Raw genomic sequence first — 19284 nt, forward strand, 5'->3', positions numbered from 1 at the left:
GAAGAAGAAGAAGAAGAAGAAGAAGAAGAAGAAGAAGAAGAAGAAGAGAAAAGACCAAGAAAATAAAATTTTAAAAAGAAGAAAGTGCCTTAGGATAAATGAGAAAGCAAAATATTTTTAATATTCCTACATTCCTATTAAGACATGAACAAGAACAATGGCTGGGAACCAAGAGGCTAATTCAAGTCTAACTTCAGGTTGGGCTTAGACATATAGATAGCTATTCAATTTTTACAATTCCAAATGTTCTCATCATATTTTTATGTTTTGGTGAATGTTACATACAAGCCAGAAACCCCTATTTCAAACCATTAAGTGTTTGAAAACAGAAAAAAAAACTAGGAAAGTTACAAACCAACCAACCAAACACAGCTACATGTGAAAGTGACATAGTTTGTCTTCATATATTTGTATTTTGATTTTCTTTAAAGACTAAACCATGCTTGAACCCCAAGAGTGTACAAAACATAAGGACATCTAATCAAAATGTATAAGCAATATAACCAACATACATTGGAACTGACTTCAACTGAACCAATATTTGGACTAAACAATGAGTAAATTCTCATTTTATCATCTTGATAACTCAGTTCTGAGGTTTCTGCAAGGTTAAATGCAACCATTTTTAGTCTTAAAAAGATGCTATAACTTGCTCACTTAATATATTTTTAGTGGGAAATACAAGACAGTCCCATCATCCACTGCAGCTCACACTCATTTGTTTACCCATGAAAACACTTATATATAAGTTTTCTCATAATTATTTTGCACATCTCTCTGCACATACGAAGGAAGAGTTCTCATATTCAAACCTGGAGACTTTCCTGCTCTAAACTGTCTCCCTACCTCTTTTGCAATCAGGTAAAATAGCAATGATGTAAGAGTTTGCTGGGAAGGTTGGGGATATAGCTAAGTAAGCACTATTCCAGTATATACAAGGCCTTAGATAAACAAACAAATAAATAGCAGAATATGCCATTCAAAATCATTCAGTGTGCTGAAACTATATAAATAAAGTTTAAACCAGTTTAAAAACACTGTTGGTTCTCTGTTCACCCTCTTCTCCTGGTCAACAGAGTGGAGGTACTCAACTAAGAACTTCAGCACTGGAGGTTCTAGATTTCAGTTTCTACCCTCGAGTAAGCTGCACGGTTCTAAGGTGAACTCTGGAAACTGTAAAAAAAAAAAAGTCAGCTCATGAGAGAAGACAGGTTTGAATGACTTAACTGGCATAAAATGTTCCACATCGCCCATCTGTTCTCAACAAAGAACTGAAATGCGACAGAAATCCCAATCAGGAGCTTTCAGTCTCCTTTACAAGATGAAGTTGGGACCCTAAGATAGTCAGCTAAAGTAACGGGGCGGGGAGAGGGGAGGCTTGAGAGGAGAGAGTTAGGAGGGCTGGTGGTTCCCAGAGAAATAGGACTGTGGGGCTCCCTGGCGCAAAGTTACTGCAGAAAATAACCCTGATGTATCTGAATCTCCCCTATTTGTGTCATCATCTGACATGACTTGACAGCTCCATTAAGGCTTTTTCTTCCCTGACAGAGAGACGTTTTAAAAACTGGGTTCACTGTTGAAGTAAGTCAACCCCGAATATCAAGATGGCGGAAACAACAGCTGCACTTTCCTTCATTATATCTGCCTTATGTGCACTCTGCTGGTAAGGTGTTTTCATCTTGAATCTCACACAAGAACTTGGACCACATTAATCGTATTAGAGTGCTATAGAAAGTCCAGGCTGGAACTTTATAGTTATCCCTGGTGTCATCATTGATGAAATCAAAGGGTGCCTTTGGTCTCTCTCTTCCATGGCCTTCCAAGCTCTAAAGAAACTCCTGTCCTCACACAGCAATTACACTCTGCAGTTAATGTGAAATGGTGAGCAAGACTCTCCTTCCTTCTCTATTTCTAAAATGTCTGTGATTGATATCAGTAATAATTTATGCAAACCCAACAACCAGTCACTTCCAGGAGTGCAAATGGTGTGGAGTCAGCATACAGAAGAGCCAGTTAGCCTCGGGCCTTATTCACACTGTATATGAAGATGATAATAAGTGGTTATTCTGAATGCATTATTCGAAATGTACATACTTCACCCAGATGCAACTTGCATTCTGTGCTCTGTTTCCTGGTCTGGCCATTACACCTCAAGTAAAAGGAGCTGTACAAAGCTAAAGAAGGACCAAACCTTTAACATGAAAAAGGAATACTTCATGCCTCAAATCTTTCTAGAGAGGTTTAACTCAACCTCAGAAACACGCTCATCCCTAGAAGCATCTGGATGAGACCTGCTTTGAAGCTTGACATCAGTTTGACTTGTGGCCTACAGTAGAGACTTTAGTGACAGCCCCACCCTCCAGCATTCTCTCCTGATTAAAAAGAAACAAAACTCTAAACACAGCATAAAGGAGATGATACCTTCCTTCTCTCCAAGCATAAGAACTCTGAAAAGACAAAGCATCTCCAGTAAGTTCAGCCACAGCTGGAAGGAAACCTGAGCACAGCACAAAGGTTAGGAGATAACTGGTCATAGGCATCCCTCGACCTAAAAACACATGAATGTAAAGACGCACTTACATACTCAGTCAAGTCATTTACTCCAGAAGACATCTACTTCTGATTTCTTTTTATTGAGGTTACATTCAGAGTGGAAGAGTTCCCAGGAAGGACTATAATGGACACACGAGGGTTACCCACGGAATTAGTTTTTAATAAAAGAATTACTACCTTCTCTTCCATACATTCTAAACACAACAAATTACCTTTTCATAAATTTGTTTCTTGTGTATATCACACAAAACGAACTTTCTGTAGAAATCTGAAGGATAGCTAATTTAGTAATTATTCATCCACCTGGTCCTGCAACATTCGGCATGCCATTGTCAACTTTCTCACTGTTAATTTTCTAAGGAGCAATTTTGTTTTCACATGCCCCAAGGCCAGGTGCTTGCTTCAAGCATAAACTCAGTTTGAGAAAGAAAGAAAGTTCAAAGCAGCAATAAATTTTAAACAGTATCACCAGAACTCTAATGTGCACTGCATCTCCCCTTATTTGAGGGTTTGTTTCTCTCAAGTACTTACTAGCTGTCTTTGTGTGTGTGTGTCTGTCTGTGTGTGTGTGTAAGAGAGAGAGAGAGAGAGAGAGAGAAAGAGAGAGAGAGAGAAATCCCAGAGGGCAGAAAAATACTTCATTAATCATAAAGCAGACCTTTTCACATGTGTTCAGTTCAGTCTGGTAAGGTATTTTCATCTTGAATCTTTCGAACTGTGTAACTCTTTCTAGAAAGGTTTTCAGTTCAAAATCATAATGAGCATATGCTTTGACAGACCACAAGATACTGTTGACAGTGGTATGTGTAAAGGCATTGGACCAGCCTCAGCATAAACGTTTGAGGTGAAACACCTCCATTTTATCCATTCCACGAATGACCCATCAATGTCCTCACTATCACCTTCTCCAGATGAAGTGTAATTTATAGAGCTTAAGAAAAACAACAGTCATGTTCTAGGCTACTGTATTTATCCAATTTTATCAAAAGAAGAACATTTGTATCAGACTTACATGAGATAATTATGCCTTGAAGAATGATTTCAGAAAAAAAATCTTTGGAGGGAGATATTTGTGTTTTAGTAATTACACAAGTATGTATATGTACAAGAATTACAGGAGGAGGGCAGCCTTATGGCTAAAGTCAATTAAAACCAAATATGATTGGGAATGGATCAGTTTTTTCTGTTTCTTTTCTTTTCTTTGAATGTTGAATCAGGCACAAGTCTTAATATTCCTTTTGTCAACCATAAACATTTTAAGGTGGAGACCATTCCTACCAACTCATTCTAGTGAAAGTGTTACATAAACATCAAGAAGATACCCACCTTCCTTTTCTGCTGGGACCACTCCTACCTACTCTCTCAAGTGAAAGTGTTAACAGTAATACCAAGAAGATGATACATCTTCCTTTGATGGGACCATTCCTACCCATTCATTCAAGTGACAGTGTTACAGAGGAACATCAAGAAGATGATCCAACTTCCTCCTTATATTAACTTTCAAAACATTAATTTATGGTGAGTTTTAAAGATTCCTTAAATAATAATACGATGAGGCATTTTCAGAGTGATGACATCATATCTTAAATACCTGCTGATACCTACCAAGATACTCCTATGCTGTTCCTGAGAGCAAAAGATCCACAGAAACACAACATAAAAGATCTCTTTGGTTAAAGAAAACAAAAATAAGTCCATTTCAATTCATTTACAAATAGAAGAAAGAGAAAGCATTCATATTCAGAATACCAGATTATGTATCATTATTTAAATAACAAAGTTATTTAGACACACTTGTAGGCTTGTGGTTAAATATTAACTACAAATCTGAACTTTAAAATGCAGTTAATTCAAATATTAGAGAAATCCACTCTTTCAATTCTGTTCAAAACTGTTAAAACAAAATAGTCAGAAGTCATAATTACCATAATTACTTCCCAAGTGGCTTCTATATCACTAGTCTCCATGACAGAATAGACCACTGAGAACCAATCCATTTACTCTGGTCAGTGTTCTTTTCTCACAGAGAATATTGATTCCCTCCAAGGTGAGCATCGAGTCATTTTACGCAAATGTTGTATATTAAATCTACTTAAAAGATATATGGGGGATTTATTTCTAATTTTTGAACCATAACTTTCAATTACAACCCACACTTTCAAAGGAGATACAAACTATTTTCAATTTATTTATAAGACTAGAAAGCGGCATATATTCTTCATCACTTCCCTATATTGGCATTAACTTTGAGGTGCTTCCTCTTTGCTACCACACACAACCAACAAGGAATGATTTTAAAGGTGCAACTTTAAACTGTGTTTATAAAAAATGACTGTTATACTGGGTTGGGTTCTATTTAATACTCCCCCAAAAATATTAAATAACACAAATATTTGTTTTAAAAACTTCTCATTGTCTAACTGAGATTATAAGACTTTTGGAGAAAAGTTTCTTGTGGTTATGACACAATATCTTGCAGGTTTGATCCAAACAGTATACTTTATCGCCACATTTAAAGCTATAAAATTCATGAAACTCTTTTCAGTAACCCATAATTGGATTTCTTTTTTAATTAGCATCTATTTGACAAGTTCTTAACTTTAATAAAGGAACTTGGTTGGCACTCATCATGTAAATAATCACTGAATAAATTAATCTCATTTTTTTTCCAGAGGAAATTGCAGGAACATCACCACCTGTCAAAATCTCAAGCTTTGATTTATCCTGAACTAGTCCACCATAGGTGTAAATATTAATGATCTCGCTTCCAGCCCCATCCCACCCAGCCCTTTCCTACTCCATTTCCGGATCCCCATTCTTCTCCACACCCCCTTAAGGTTTATACTATTTGATGGTTTTTTGTTTGGCTAAAAATCACTGTATCTCCAGGAAGCATTTAAAGCTAAACATCAACAGGAGAAAAAAAAAAGAAAGAAAGAAAAAAAGGTTAAGACCCATCTAACAAATATATAGGAGATATATCTTGGGTTACTCAGCCTGGAGTAATCCTTGTGTGCAGAATTTAGAATGGAAACATTACACGGAGGTCATTGATAACTTTAGAAGAGCTTGACTTGAAAATTCTCACCTTCTGAGCTGCTTTAGAGGGACTCTTGTTTTTGCTGCCTTTGGGTCTTCCCCTGGGTCTCTTAGGAGAGGGTTCACAGGTTGGCTCCTAATTGTAGGGAGGAAAGAAAAGCTGTTGTGGCTAGACCGCCTGAAAGAAATTGACCCTGACTCTGGCTGTGTTTTTGCATGTGCTGCAGCAGCAACCTGCTGGAAGCCATTCAGTTCACGCATAGCTGGATGACGACGGTGGAACGGTCTTTAAAAAGGGAGGGGAGCATAACTACAGTTTGAACCGCAGTACTCAAGGAGGAACCCACTTTACACCTGGAAACTGGATTACATTTCAGAATCAAAACGATGGCAAAGCCCGAGAAAAGTTAGTTGCACGTTCTAGAGAGTCGTGTCTTTAAGGTCCAAAGCCTACATGGCTCTGCACTTGAAAACTCACAGAAATAATAAACATTTTATACGACTACCACTCTCCCTTCTACCGGGATTTCAAACAACAGAAATAGCTGTAGGTGGCTGGAAAGATAGATGGAGACAGCCAAAGAATGGCTGCAACCACTCCTGTGTATCTGTGGTCCAGGTGGTTTGGGATTGAACCCATCTATTCTGAGGGAAATACTGGAGCGATTATCCATATTCTTCAGGTCAAAATAATTCCACGCCCCCTAAAACTTCCAGATGATTATGGTAAATCTGGGGTGGAAAGTTTTGCCTGGATTGTCTAGATAATTGCTTCAATTCTCCACTTCCTTTTTGGAGAGACGAGCACGGGCTCCAGTCGAAACTTAAACGTCTTTTTGCAAAAATAAACATGTTGTCTTCAAAACTTAAAAAAAAAAAAAGAAAAAGAAACCCTGGGGGGTGTGAACTGAGAAGAGGGGGGAGTGGCGGGGAGAAGAATTTAAGCATTCTTAGAAGGAGAAGTTGAAGCAGCCACGAGGTCACCAAGTATATGAATGTTTTATTTTCTCGTGGGCTAGGCTAAGCAGCCAGTGCTCAAGCAGTTCCGAAAATGCGAGGACAGATACACCGGGGACGCCGGCCGCCTCTCCCCTCCGGTGAATCATCTCTCCTTTCATTCAGACTGGGTGCTTAAATGAGACTAATTACAACTCAATGGAAAATCGCATTTTAGAGAGCGCGCGCGCCCGTGTGTGTTGGGGTGGTGGTGGTGGTGGAATCTTAAAAAACGTCCATCGGATTCCAGCGCCAGCGGGCACTTAGGAGCCAACCCATCGGGAACACATTTTTCTTTGTGATCTCGGCATTAATTCAAAGGTAAAAAAACCCCCAGCCACCTCCGGGTCCCCTTGGGTTTTCTTTTAGGCTTGGAGGGGGGTGCTTGGGGGATGGGGGGAAGGTGCGATTAGCAGTATTCGGAAAGGCTGGGTGGTTGGTGGGGTGCAAGGGGGTAGAGCCGAGACTTCCTGGGAGGTGTAAAACAGGGTCCAGAGGCAGCGAGGAGTGTCGCGGAGGGCAGAGCGGGAAAACTCCGGGGCCTCCAGCTCGGTCTGTCTCCTCTGGTGATTTCCAAAGGTACACCCCAGGTTTGTCCAAACCACGCGGGCAAACAGTCTCCGGTTTTCCACCCAGCCCTCAGGGGGACAGTTGGGGACTCTGGGATCATTTTCTATTCGACCCTATTTGCCTGAAGCGAGATCTGAAGCAAAAAGAAGAGATGAGTTTTGTTTTTGTTTTTTGTTTTTTTAAGGCCGGGAAGCGCGGGGTCGAACTGTTCTCAGCAGTCGCGTCCCTGGACTTGGAAATTGCTGGGGAGCCCCCCCACTCCACCACCACCACGACCCCCGCGCCCGCCCGCCCGCCCCCGGGCCCTGGGCGCTGCGCACAGCTCTGCCCTAGCCGGCTGCACGCTTAATTGGTTGCATCCGCAGACAAAAACCTCCATTCGGCGGGGTCCGGGGTGCCCGCGACCGTCCCCTCCCAGCCCCCAGCCATCCGCCCAGGAGGACGCTCAACTCCGGCTGCTTGGAGAGCCAAAGGGGGCCGAGGCTCCCGGCGGGGAAGCGACCCCGGCTACCGTGCGCGCTGGGGGCTCTCCGGAGGAAGCGCGTTTCCCGGGCTCGCGGGGGGGGGGGGGGGGAAGAGTGCGCTGGGATCTCCCCCCCTCACCCCCGGGCTCCCAGCCGCCAGCCCCAGCGGCTGCAGCGAGGCAGGGGTCTTAAAGACGCCGAGGGGCGCCCCGGCGGGCCGCCGGCTCCGCACGCGCTCTTTGTCGGGAGGGCGCGAGCCCCAGGGCCGCGCGCGGGCTTGCGGGGAGGGCACCGAGGGGGCGGCCGCGGCCGGGCAGCCCCCCGCGGCCAGGCGGTCACGGGCAGCCCCGGGGAAAGCGGCCGGTCTCCGAACCTCCGACCCCCCCCCTCGCCCCCACCCCACCCCCGCCGCAAGGGTGCAAAAGCGGCCGACAAAGCCACGCTCTCCGTCCGTGGGACCACAGGGGGCTCTCCCCGTCCCTCCCCGTTACGCACGCCACCGAGCCGCGCCGGGGGCCCCCCGTGCACAATAGCGAAAGTCCCTCCCGGTCCGCGCCTCGCGGGACCCCCACCTCCCCGGCAGGGTAGCTGGGGGGGGGGGGTGGACCGAGCCGAGCGGCTGGGGAGTCTCTGGCCGGGCCGGCTCGCTCTCCCGCCTCCCTCCCCCCCGGCCGGCTGGCGGGCCGGCGTGGTCCCCGCGCTCCCGCGCTCCGCTCGGCCGGCGTGCCGCGGGGGGCCGCGGAGGGCACGGGCGCCGCGGGTGGGCTGGGTCGGGGGGCCCCCTCCCGCGCCGGCGTTACTGACTTGCTGCTGCTTCCTGGGTCGGCCGCGTCCTCGCTTCTGGGGCGCCGGGGCGGCAGGTTGTCCCTGGGCTGAAGTGGACGGCTGCCCGGCGCCTTCGCCGCGTGCGCTCATCCTGCCTCCCGCCGCCGCCGCCGCCTCCGCTACAGCCGCCGCCGCTGCCGCCGCTCGGCCTCCGCGGCCCCGGGTCCGCCCGGCACCTTTCGGGGAGACGGGCTGGAGAAGGGCCGGAGAGAGTAGGGGCGGCGAAGAGCTGGCGCGCGCGGAGGGCTGCGGCTGCGGCTGCTCAGGCTGCCGCCTCTGCCACCATCAACACCGGACGTCCAGCGGCTGCCAAAAAGAGAGAGAGGGGAGGAGGAGGAGAGGAGGAGGAGGAGGAGGAGGAGGCGCTGCGGGCGGTGGGTGGCGGAGGTGGAGGTGGAGGTAGCGAGGGGAGGCGGGAAGCGGAGGAGAGGGAGAGTAGAAGGTGGAGAGGGCTCCCCTCGCCACCGAGGACCGGGAGCTGCGGGTGCTGGGGCCGCGCTCGGCTGGCGGCTGGGAAAGGGGGGAAAGAGGCTGGGAGGAAAGTGTGTCCCTTGAAATGCTAGGCGGGGAAGGAATGCCTCCTCCCACCCCGTGGAGAGAGAGAGGGAGAAAGAGAGAGCACACGGGGGGACAGAGAGTCGGGGACAAGGACGGGAAGACAGGCTGGTGCCGTCGGAGAGCAGGGGGAAGGTTCTGCCCGGGCGGGAGGGCACTCAGCTCAGCTAGGGCAGGGCACAGAGCAGTGGGTGGCACCGCGCCTCCTCGGGTGGCGGGCGGGCAGGCGGCGGCGGCACCGCAGAGTCGCGAAGGGACAGGCTGCTGCTGGCCTTCGGCGTTCTGCGCCCGGTGCGCACAAAACTGCCGGGGCTGGAAGTTTTCAGAGTTCCTGCCCAGGATTCGAGAGGGATGAGTGTGCGTGGGTGTGCGTCTGTGTGTGTGTGTGTGTGCGCGTGTGTGTGTGTGTGCGCGCGCGCTCGCCCTTGCGGAGGGGGTGACGGGAGGCGGGGAGTGCCCACCTCTGCTCGTGGGCGGATGGAGAGGAGGGGGCTACGGGAGGAGGGGGCGGGCGGGCGAGCGAGCGAGCGAGCGAGGCGGACCGCCGAGCAGGGAGAGCCTGGCCGCCGGCCAGGGCCAGCGTTCGCAGCGCGGCTCGGCGGCGCCCGGGTACCACCCGGAGCCCCGGCTCACGTGCTCCCGCCGCCGCCGCCGGCGGGGTTGGAGAGGCAGGGCCTGGGCTCTGCAGCCTGCCTGCCGCCCGCCCGGTCCCTCCGGCCGCCGGGGACCACCCCAGGACCGGCCGAGGGGAAGCGACCGTCCGGGGGCCTCCCCCCAGGGGCCCGGCCTCTACCTGCGCGTCCGCCTCGGGAGCCCGAGGTCTCCGGAAGCGCCGGGGCCAACCGCCGCCTCCTTCCAGTTCAGCCCCGGGGAAGGGGGCGACCGGGGAGTAGTCGAACCTCCCCCCTACCCCCAAGCTCTGCTGCGCTCTGATGTGCCGGCGCACGGACGTGCACAAAGATACACGCGCCCACGCGGGGGCCCCCACGCACCCTTGCACGCAGCTGCGCGCGCGCACACACACACACACACACACACACACACACACACTCCATTGGTAAACACACATGCAAACAAATGGGAGCTCACGCGCACTCCCAGGCACACGGATGGGCCAGAGAGGACATTCGCAACAAATGGACACACTTGCACGCTGCTCGCAGGAACGCCGAGCGTGCCAGCTCCTTCGTCCAGCTTTTCACTCCTCCGGGGCTGGCTACCGCACACCCGTCTTCGGACTCCTAGAGGCAGGGACCTTAGAGATTCCTCCCCTCGTGACTGCACCAATTACCTAGCTTTTCCTTCACTTTACCTTCCTTTAACCTTCGTCCTCAGAATTCCTTTCTGCCGAGTCCTAACTTCATAGCCTGGGCCATTTCTGTTAGGTGAACACCATCGTGGTCACAATCAGCTTTTAAAAGGTGGAGAGTGTTCTAAAGTGCACCCCCTTTTTCATCCTCGAATAACACAAAACTGAAAGGGGAGGGAGAGCCCTTAGGGTCAGATTTTCACGCATCGCACCCCAAATTGTGCTGGACTTACTCCAAAATAAAAATGTTCACCCTGTGAAGAATATTTTCCTTCAATGATAACAGACCACCGTGGACTAAAAACACCTACTTTGCAGCACTGTGAGCGGGAGCTGGGCTCCGCCAGGCTCCGCGGTATCTGAGGCGCCTGTAAATGTCTGCTTTGCCATTTCAAATCCCTTTCCAGTGCTGGGTGCTCTGCAGGAACCCAGGCAGGGCTGGTGCTGGGTCTGGGAACGCTTAGCCCTGATGGAGAGGGAGAGCCCCCAGCCCCCATACCTCCAGATGGAGTCCAGCAACCAAAAAGCGAGGGAGGGGTCAAACAGGCACCGAAGATTTTGTCAGTGCTTGGCTGAAAGATGGTGTCTTCATCAAAGGGACTGAAATTTCACCTTCAAACAAGTGCACTGACATTTCCGAACTGCCAAGTTTGCATGGTGTGTGTGTGTGTGTGTGTGTGTGTGTGTGTGTGTTCACCTACTTACACTTGAGTGCACGTAATTTACACCTGTCCATAAAGTGAGCTTCTGGCTGGATTCTTGTTTGGTTACATTTTTGCCAGAAGGACAGACAAAGTTCTGGGGATGGATTTAGGCAAAAGCCACTCAGGATTTCAGTCAGCTAATTTTATACTGGGAATTCTGTTACCTCTCTGGATTTTTGTTTGTTTGTTTAATGCACAGAGGCTAGCAAGCAGGAGCTTCCAACTTGAAGTTGTTGTGGTGTATTGTTTTGTTTTGCTGTTGTTATCTGTATGTGTGTGATTTTTTTTTCCCATTAACCTAGAATCTAAAAGAAAAACACAAAAGCTGGAAAATCTAGTCGATTTCATTCCATTTTGCTCTCAGACTTGAACCCTTTTCAGCCTATAGACAAGGACATAAACAAGTTCTGCCTTGGGTTTTATCTAAGTTAGCCTTATACATTGTCATTCTTTTCTTTGATGCCCATAATTTTTTCAAGTTGCTCTAATTTTTTTTTTGCACACAAAGCATAAAATTGTGTTTTTATTTTTAAAATTATTAAGACTTTTATTACTGAATTCCTATCTTCATATGATAATCATTTAAGCAAACTCACTGGCTATATTTTCTTCTTGGCGAAACATTTTCCCATTCACATTTGAGAAGTTTAATTCCCAAATTTAAGTTTCTCATTCATTTACTGTATCTATCTATCTATCTATCTATCTATCTATCTATCTATCTATTTGCTCCTTGATTTTTAGGGTAAGCTTTTCCTATTCTAATATGAGAATATGCCAAGAGGTCTCAGTCCACATTAAATTGTTTCTTTTCTCCATCACCTCCTATCAAATCAAACATTGATTAGCACATTGGCTATATATCTTAACAAACTTTCTACTGATATGTGACTCATGACTTAGATTGGCGCTTAGATCCTTTAAGGACATTAGAAGTGGTAAAATGAAATGAATGGACTCAGAACACAGTTTAAAAAAATAAATAGAATAATATAGAAAATTTGGGGCCAAATCTTTCTCATCACAAACACAAAATTGCTCTAAGATCTTCTGCCCCATACTTTAGAAATTGCAGTGAGAAGGGGCACAACTTTAATTCCAGCAGTCAGGAGGCAGAGGCAAGCAGATCTCAAGGCCAGCCTGGTCTATAGAGCAAGCTCCAGGACAGCCAGGACTACAGAGACACCCTGTCGGAGGGGGGGGGGAAACAAGAGAGACAGAAAGACAGAGATACACAGAAAGAGACAAAGAGAAAGAGAAGAAAAAGAAGAGAGAGACTGGGAACTCAGAATTCATGATGTCTTAGCACTCTGCTATGGTATAATAGGCAGAATCATTTCAATTTTAGTAGTACGCTCGATACAGTGTATATCTAAAATGCATGGACAGTCCTAGCTGAGCCAGGGTCACAATGAGACACTTTTAAATACAACTGACTTGGGCAGTTTGAGATCTAGACCCTTTAAACCCTGTCTTGACTGTCTGCATGGTGTTTAATCAGTCCTTTCTACTCTCCGCATGTCTGTGCTCTCTTTCTAAAGTGTATGCCTGGGTTCTTACAGTTCACTGTGAGACGTGTGACATCTTGTTTTCTAATTGTGTCACGACTATGTGGAAATCGCATGGATGGGCCACTGCCTCATTTTTATTTTTGTCTTGCTAGTTTTATCTAGCTGTGATTTGATTCATAGCAAACTTTGGTAATCATTATTAATTTATTATTAAGACAAAAGTAATTCTAATAAAGTTACAATTTTATAATATATACCACACAGGATAAGAAAAGTTTCCTGCAATAAAACATCTTCAATATTCGTAAAGGAAGATTCATTTGTGATGATTAGGTCAAAATTCTCAAGATTTATCTAACTTTATGTTTATAATTTAATATATTAACATGCTAAAATAACTTATAGATTTTTTTTCTCATAATTGAATCCATTATGGATACATTTTACTATACAGGATTATTATAACCAGGTATTTTGAAAGTGACTCTGTATAGGGTCACAAAAAGATAGCTAATATTTACTAAACAGAAGTTTACACACATACATTTAATTAGAAATGGTACAGTGTAAAATATAGATTCCTGCCTTGAGGAGCTTACACTATAATTTTGCTGAAGAAACATGTCACATGTTTAAAATGAGTTCATTAGCATGGCTCAACCCCAATTGTGTTTCTTCATCCTTAGTATTCAGTGAAGTGTAGAAAAGATTACCTCTGCTCGTTTCCTACAGTGTTACAATGAAGGACTAGCTCTCACCAAGTTAGGCTTCTGTTGGAGGTACAGTATTTGCAGAAACTCCCCACTCCCAAAGTAGGAGAATTACCAAGCAAAGTAAGTATGTTTCGTCAACAAATGTTGGTTTTTAGTGAGCTGAATTCCTATTGAAGCACAAGGAATGTATGACTCATTATTGGTCGTCTGAAGATAGAGGGCCTATGTGACAGGGAATTGTGGGTGATGTTTAGGAGCTGGGAGGAGCTCTAGACCAACTGCCAGCAAGGAAACACGGATCACTGTTCTCCAACAAGGCTTCTTCAAACAGGAGTTAGTCAGTTCTTCCAAAAGCAAGAGTGAGGTTGAAAGCAGACCAACACCTTCCCCACAGGCTTGACAAGAACTCTGCTTGGACAACGTTGATGTCACAGGAACCTGGGTAACTGACTTCTGACTTACACACCCATAAACTAGTCACCAACATGTAGGCCGCTGAGTTTGTTTTTGTTGTGCCTCAAACAGGAGTGATTTGGTCCCTTTCATGAGCTGTTCAGGGCAGTTAGTTGGGCATCTATCTTGAGTTGTAGCGCCCTGCCTCCCTGTGACCAGTGAGAAAATGGTTTGTCTTGATTTTCTCTCTGCCCCTTCTGGCCTCGTCTTCATGTCTCTTTTCTCCTAAATAAGATATAAATATGAATCCCTGCCTGAGAGTGTATTGTCTACGACCCAAACTAAGGCACACAAAAATTCTAGCTCAGCCTCATCTATGGAACTTTTTAAAAACATGTTGGTAGCCTGTGTGGTGGCACATGTCTTCAATTCTGGCACTTGGGAGGAGGAAGCAGGAAGATCTCCGTGAGTTTGAGGCCAGTCTGATCTACAGAGGGAATTCTAGGAGAGGCAGAGCTACAGAGTGAGGTTCTGTCTCAAAAGAAAAAAAGAAAGAAAGAAAGACACATTGGTAACATTTTCAACAACACTGACCGCTGAAGTGTGAAATCTCACCCACCTTTATACTAAATAAAAGGCAGAAAAACCGAGACTGTAACTGTAGGGGCTAGGGAAAACAAGGCTGGAAGAGCAGTCCCTCTACTTGACCTCAGTCCCTCTCCTCCTCTCTCTCAATACACCTCAGAAGCCCTAAAGCAAAATGTCAGAAGCTGCACTGAAGCCACCAAGCTGGAGAGATCATGGGAGGAGGAGGAGAAAGAAGAGGTAGGAAGCCAATCCCTGCTTCTTTAAAAATCAACCGGATGAGCTCTGACTCTCTTACTACACACACACACACATACACACACACACACGCATACACAATGCACAAACACGTGACTTTTTGTTTAAGAATTATATTTTTGGCTAGATTAGCAGGTATTGAATCTGACCTATCATTGTCTCTTAAAAACTAGGTTTGATAGACGTGTCATTCCAATTAGTAGCCCCAAAGAGGAAATAAAGTAAAAACTTCCTATCACTTTTATCTGGGATTTCCACATAGCCAGGAATCAGTACAAGACTCCCATTCACCCCCATCCCTCACCCTTGTAGCTCTGCCTTCTAGATGGTCCTTGCTTTGTGCTCCACAGTTAGGGCCTCTCCATTCACATTTAAATGGCTTCCGTATCAGTGTCCCTGACCTAGCCTTCAGTCTCATCCTTTGTAAGCCCACTCTCCCGTCATCTACACAAGAATCTCTTTTTCATAGTTCTCTATTGTTTCTTTTGACGCAGGGTGTTTACATGTGTAGCGCAGGCTAGCCTCCAATGCTTGTTTTTGCTTCCTCAGTCATGCACTTGGCTTTGATCAATTTTTCTTCCTGTTCTCTCACTCATTTAGTTTTATTACAATACAACAGAAGATGCATTGATGAAAACATAGGTGACAGGAAAATAAAAGAAAAAAATCCCATTATTCCATCACTCTGGGATAACTCTAAAACGTATGTCAGCCCTTCTAGAGTTAGGTGAACAAATACAGGTTTGTACTATCCTTCTGACTTCATAGCCTGTTTTCATCTAGATAACATGCTGTCCATGTTTTTCGTATTAATAAATATTCATCTACGACATTGCTTCTAATGGCTCCGTTGTATATATTCTAATTTGCATATAAAGCAGAGCATGCGAAAGGCAGCACCTGGAATTAAGTAAGCATCTAACAGACGTGTTTATGACATCCTTGTGGAGAGGTAAAGAACTGTGGCTTGGCTGTTGCACATTCCTTTGTGCTGACACTGATTTCAGAGGTGGTCTCTTTTATCAGCATCCTGGTATAATTTTCAAATTTTCAGATGTCCTAGAGGCAGAAAGGATCACTGACTCTACCAATGCTCAAATTAAGAGTCAAGACTCTCTCAACCAACCATAATAAAATCTAAGAAAAAAGAATGTAGTATGTGTTACCGGTCTCCAAGCAGGAGGGAGGGAAGTCAGCATGCCAGCACTGGGCGGAAAATAGACCTAAAACTGTCTCTATAATTAACCATAGAACTGAAAAGCAGATCCTAAAATATGTGTATGTTTGTGTGTGTGTATTTTTTTTTTTTTTTACCAAGAAGAACACCTGTGGTGTTTTGATGGAAATACAAACAGCTCTAAGACTGTATCTCATGTTTCTTTGAGATTATCAGGGGAAACAGAGGCAGAAGTCTTTGAGAGGCAGGTGCTTCTGTGAAAGACCTTTAAGCAGAATCAGCTGGGAGGGCTCTTGCAATGTCCTTCCATCTCGTCCTTATTTTATTTTCATTTCCAGACAGGAATGCAAACAAGATAACTAATGCTCCAGAAACCATCTCTGAGATTATGAATCAGCTACACACTCAGATTAGTGGGAAAAAAATATAGAAAGAGAAGGCTATTCTATTTATTTATGAGGTCAGTATTCCAGCCCTGACCAGCAGACCTCTGCACTGAATTTATGACCAAGGACTTTGATCTTGTTTGAGCCACTTGTAAATTCTCTTGGAATCTCCAGTCTCCGTCAGGTACAACCAAATGTAATTGGTAACTGAATTTATATCAGTTACCAATTTTACTGCGTGCTTGGCATACGTTATAACATGGATTTTCTTTCTTTCTTTTTTCTTTTCCCCTTTAACTCATGAATTTTATTTTAGAGAAGTCTCAGAATCATAGCAGAATTGAACAGAAAATCCTCCATGTTCTTCGGTGTACACACGTTCTTCAACTATGGACACTGGTACCCAATGTTAAACTTATCAGTATCCATAAGCCTTTGTTCAGGAATTGTTAACAAGGTTTGTGCAAAGCCCCAGTGGCACCGATGTACATCCTTTTGTTTTTCTTCTTCCGAATATGTAAGGATGTTTCTCCTACTATATTTTCCCGAAGAGTAGTCTCACTGTCCTGAACTTCTCTGTGATCTGCCTTGTCAGCCCTCTCTCCGTAGTAATCCATGGCAATCTTAAGTTTTCACTCTCTCCTCAGCTTTGGTATTTCTAGATTTTCAGATTTTCTTCTGTCACTTAGGCAGAGGCATTCAAAAGTCTTCCATGTCTTCTTATGGCTTGGCGCTCAATAACATTGCATTGCCTACAGGAACACTTAGTTGATCTTTTTGCTGACTGAAGAGTATTGTTTTTGCTTAAAGTTCAGGCAATTATGAATACCCATGCTTACCTTAGTCACTGTACTATTGCCATGAAGAGGCACCAGGACCAAGGCGACTCTTCCAACAGGAACCATTTCATTGGACTTGCTTACAGTTTCAGAGGCTTAGTCTGTTATCATTATTGTGGAGAGCATGGCAGTGAGCAAACAGGCACTGAAGCAGTAGCTGAGAACTACATCCTGATCCGGGGGTGGGTTGGGGGGTTGGGGGACTGAAAGGGATGGGCTTTTGAAAGCTCAATCACACACTTCCTCCAACAAGGCCACGCCTCCTAAGCCTTCTAATTCTGTCAAAAAAGTGTCTCTTCCTAGTGATTGAGCATTTAATATGAGTCTATGGGGGTCATTCTCATTCAAACTACCACATTCCACTCCCTGGCCCTCATGGGCTCCTAGCCATATTATAATGCAAAATGCATTTAGTCCCCATAGTTTCTTACAGTTTCAACACTGTTTAAAAGTCAGAAGGTTGGAGACTCAGGGCAATCCCTTAACTGTAAACCCCTATAAAACCAAAATCAAAAGAGCAGATCATACACTTACAACTCACAATGGCATGAAATATACGTTACCATTCCAAACAGGATGAAAGGGAGCATGGTAAGAAAATAATGGACCGAAGCAAGACCAAAAACCAACAGGGAAAACTCCAAATTCTGCATTTCCATGTTTACGTCAAAGCCTTCTTCAGATCTCCATCTTTTTCTAGTTTTGTTGACACTTCTCTCTCAGATGGTTTCACACTCTGCCTGTGGCTTTCCTTGGCAGGTATCGGGTGATTCTTGCATCTCCAATATCATAGGGTCTCCAGCACAGTCTAGGCTTCACCCTCCCAGCTTCACACAATGGCTTCTCTGGGTCTCTATGCAGGGACACCCCTGACACACGCCTGGCCCCAGTGGCTTTCCTTACCTGTGGAGGGAGATTCCACAACTCTGTCTTTATATCCTCGATCTAATACCAAAGCCATATGGCCAAAACTACCAACTTCTTCCATTTGCTAAGGTTGACGCTTGGCCCTGTCCTTCAATTACACCTACATTGGTTTTCTGTTGTTAGTGGTTTCCTTCATCGCTTAAGATTTTCTTTCGTTCCTTTTCACAAGCTGGAAGACTAGCTGGGTGAGGTCTTGTCCTGAAGTCACCATTTCCTTTATGCCCTTTAGCATCAGGCTTTCCCTTAAAGTTTTTATCTCCTTGAGCACAGGGCTTAGCTCCAACAAAATACTTTTTGGTGCCTCCTTTCTCCTCAGACTGTACATTTTGCATTTTTTTCTTGCTCTATTTGCTCCTTTTCCTTGTTGATCTGCATAAGTGTGACCACTAATTACCACATGACATAGTCAATATTAGGCTGTCTTGAAATCTCCTTTACCAATGCCACTAATCCAAAACTCTTCAACTTAGCCTCAGACACATTTTTAGAACAAGGCCAAAGGCAGCCACATTCTTTGTCAAAATATTACAAGAATGACTTCTAGGCCCCTTTCGAATATTCTTCTCCTTTGTAACCTCTTGATCTGGACTCCAAAAGTTCAAATCATGGCCCCAGCACTGGCCATGCTCCTACCAGGATGGATCAGTAAGCCCTGCTTAAAGTGTTCAAATGCTTTTCTAGTCCAAAGTCCCAAACTCAGGCTGGTCATAGAAGCACTCCACTCCTGATACCAATAAGTTACTATTCTACTGTTATGAAGAGACAACACGAATAAGACAACTATTAAAAAAGGGAAAAGAATCATTTAACTAGGGACTCACTTACTCATCCTTCCAGCCCTCTACATTTATTTTGAGATAGGGTCTCCTGTACCTGCACATCTGGCTATATCATGTAGTCTAAGCATGCTTTGACATGCAATCCTCCTACCTCAGCCTCCTAGGATGTTGGGATGGCAGTTCTGTACCCTCAGATGCAGATGAATATGGGCACACACATGAGTTTTTCTTTTGACACCTACGGGAAGTATTAAAAGACAATCAAATTTATCACCTGAAAATCACCATGGTTTGAATGAGAAATGGTCCCCAAAGGCTTTGGTATTTGAATACTTGGTTCCTCGTTATCAGCACTTTTTGGAGAGGTTTAGGAGGTAAAGCCTTGCTGGTGGAGGCACATCAGTGGAGGCAGGCTTTGAGAGTTCAGGACCTCAACCTGCTTCCATTTGTTCCCTCTGCTTCTTATTGTGGTTAAAGATGTTAGCCCTCAGCTTCCTGTTCCTGTCATAGGTCTGCTGCTTGCTACCATGGTTTCCACCACAGCAAACTATTATTCCCCTGGAACCATGAACTCAAATATACTCTCTATATGTTGCCTTGGCTGTGGTGTTTTATCACTACAGCAGAAAAGCAACTAATACAGTCCTCTACCACAGACAGCCCTCCATACTAAGAGTTTCCTATCCTGACATTCAATCTAC

General features: G+C 45.3%; 1 protein-coding gene across 1 annotated transcript in view; it reads right to left on the bottom strand.

Moving 5' to 3' along the window:
- Hmga2 (high mobility group AT-hook 2) overlaps positions 1-8709 on the bottom strand; it is a 114256-nt gene extending 105547 nt beyond the window's left edge. The window contains exons 1-2 of the mRNA XM_055625830.1: positions 8427-8709; positions 5642-5728 (exon numbers count right to left, since the gene is read on the bottom strand). Of these exons, the coding sequence (XP_055481805.1) occupies positions 5642-5728; positions 8427-8537 (198 nt within the window). The 5' untranslated portion in view covers positions 8538-8709. The remainder of the gene's footprint in view (positions 1-5641; positions 5729-8426) is intronic.
- Positions 8710-19284: the final 10575 nt, after the last annotated feature.

The sequence above is a fragment of the Psammomys obesus genome, unplaced genomic scaffold, assembly GCF_907164565.1.
Source record: "Psammomys obesus unplaced genomic scaffold, mPsaObe1.curated_primary_1811, whole genome shotgun sequence".
In the NCBI taxonomy this organism is placed as follows: domain Eukaryota; kingdom Metazoa; phylum Chordata; class Mammalia; order Rodentia; family Muridae; genus Psammomys; species Psammomys obesus.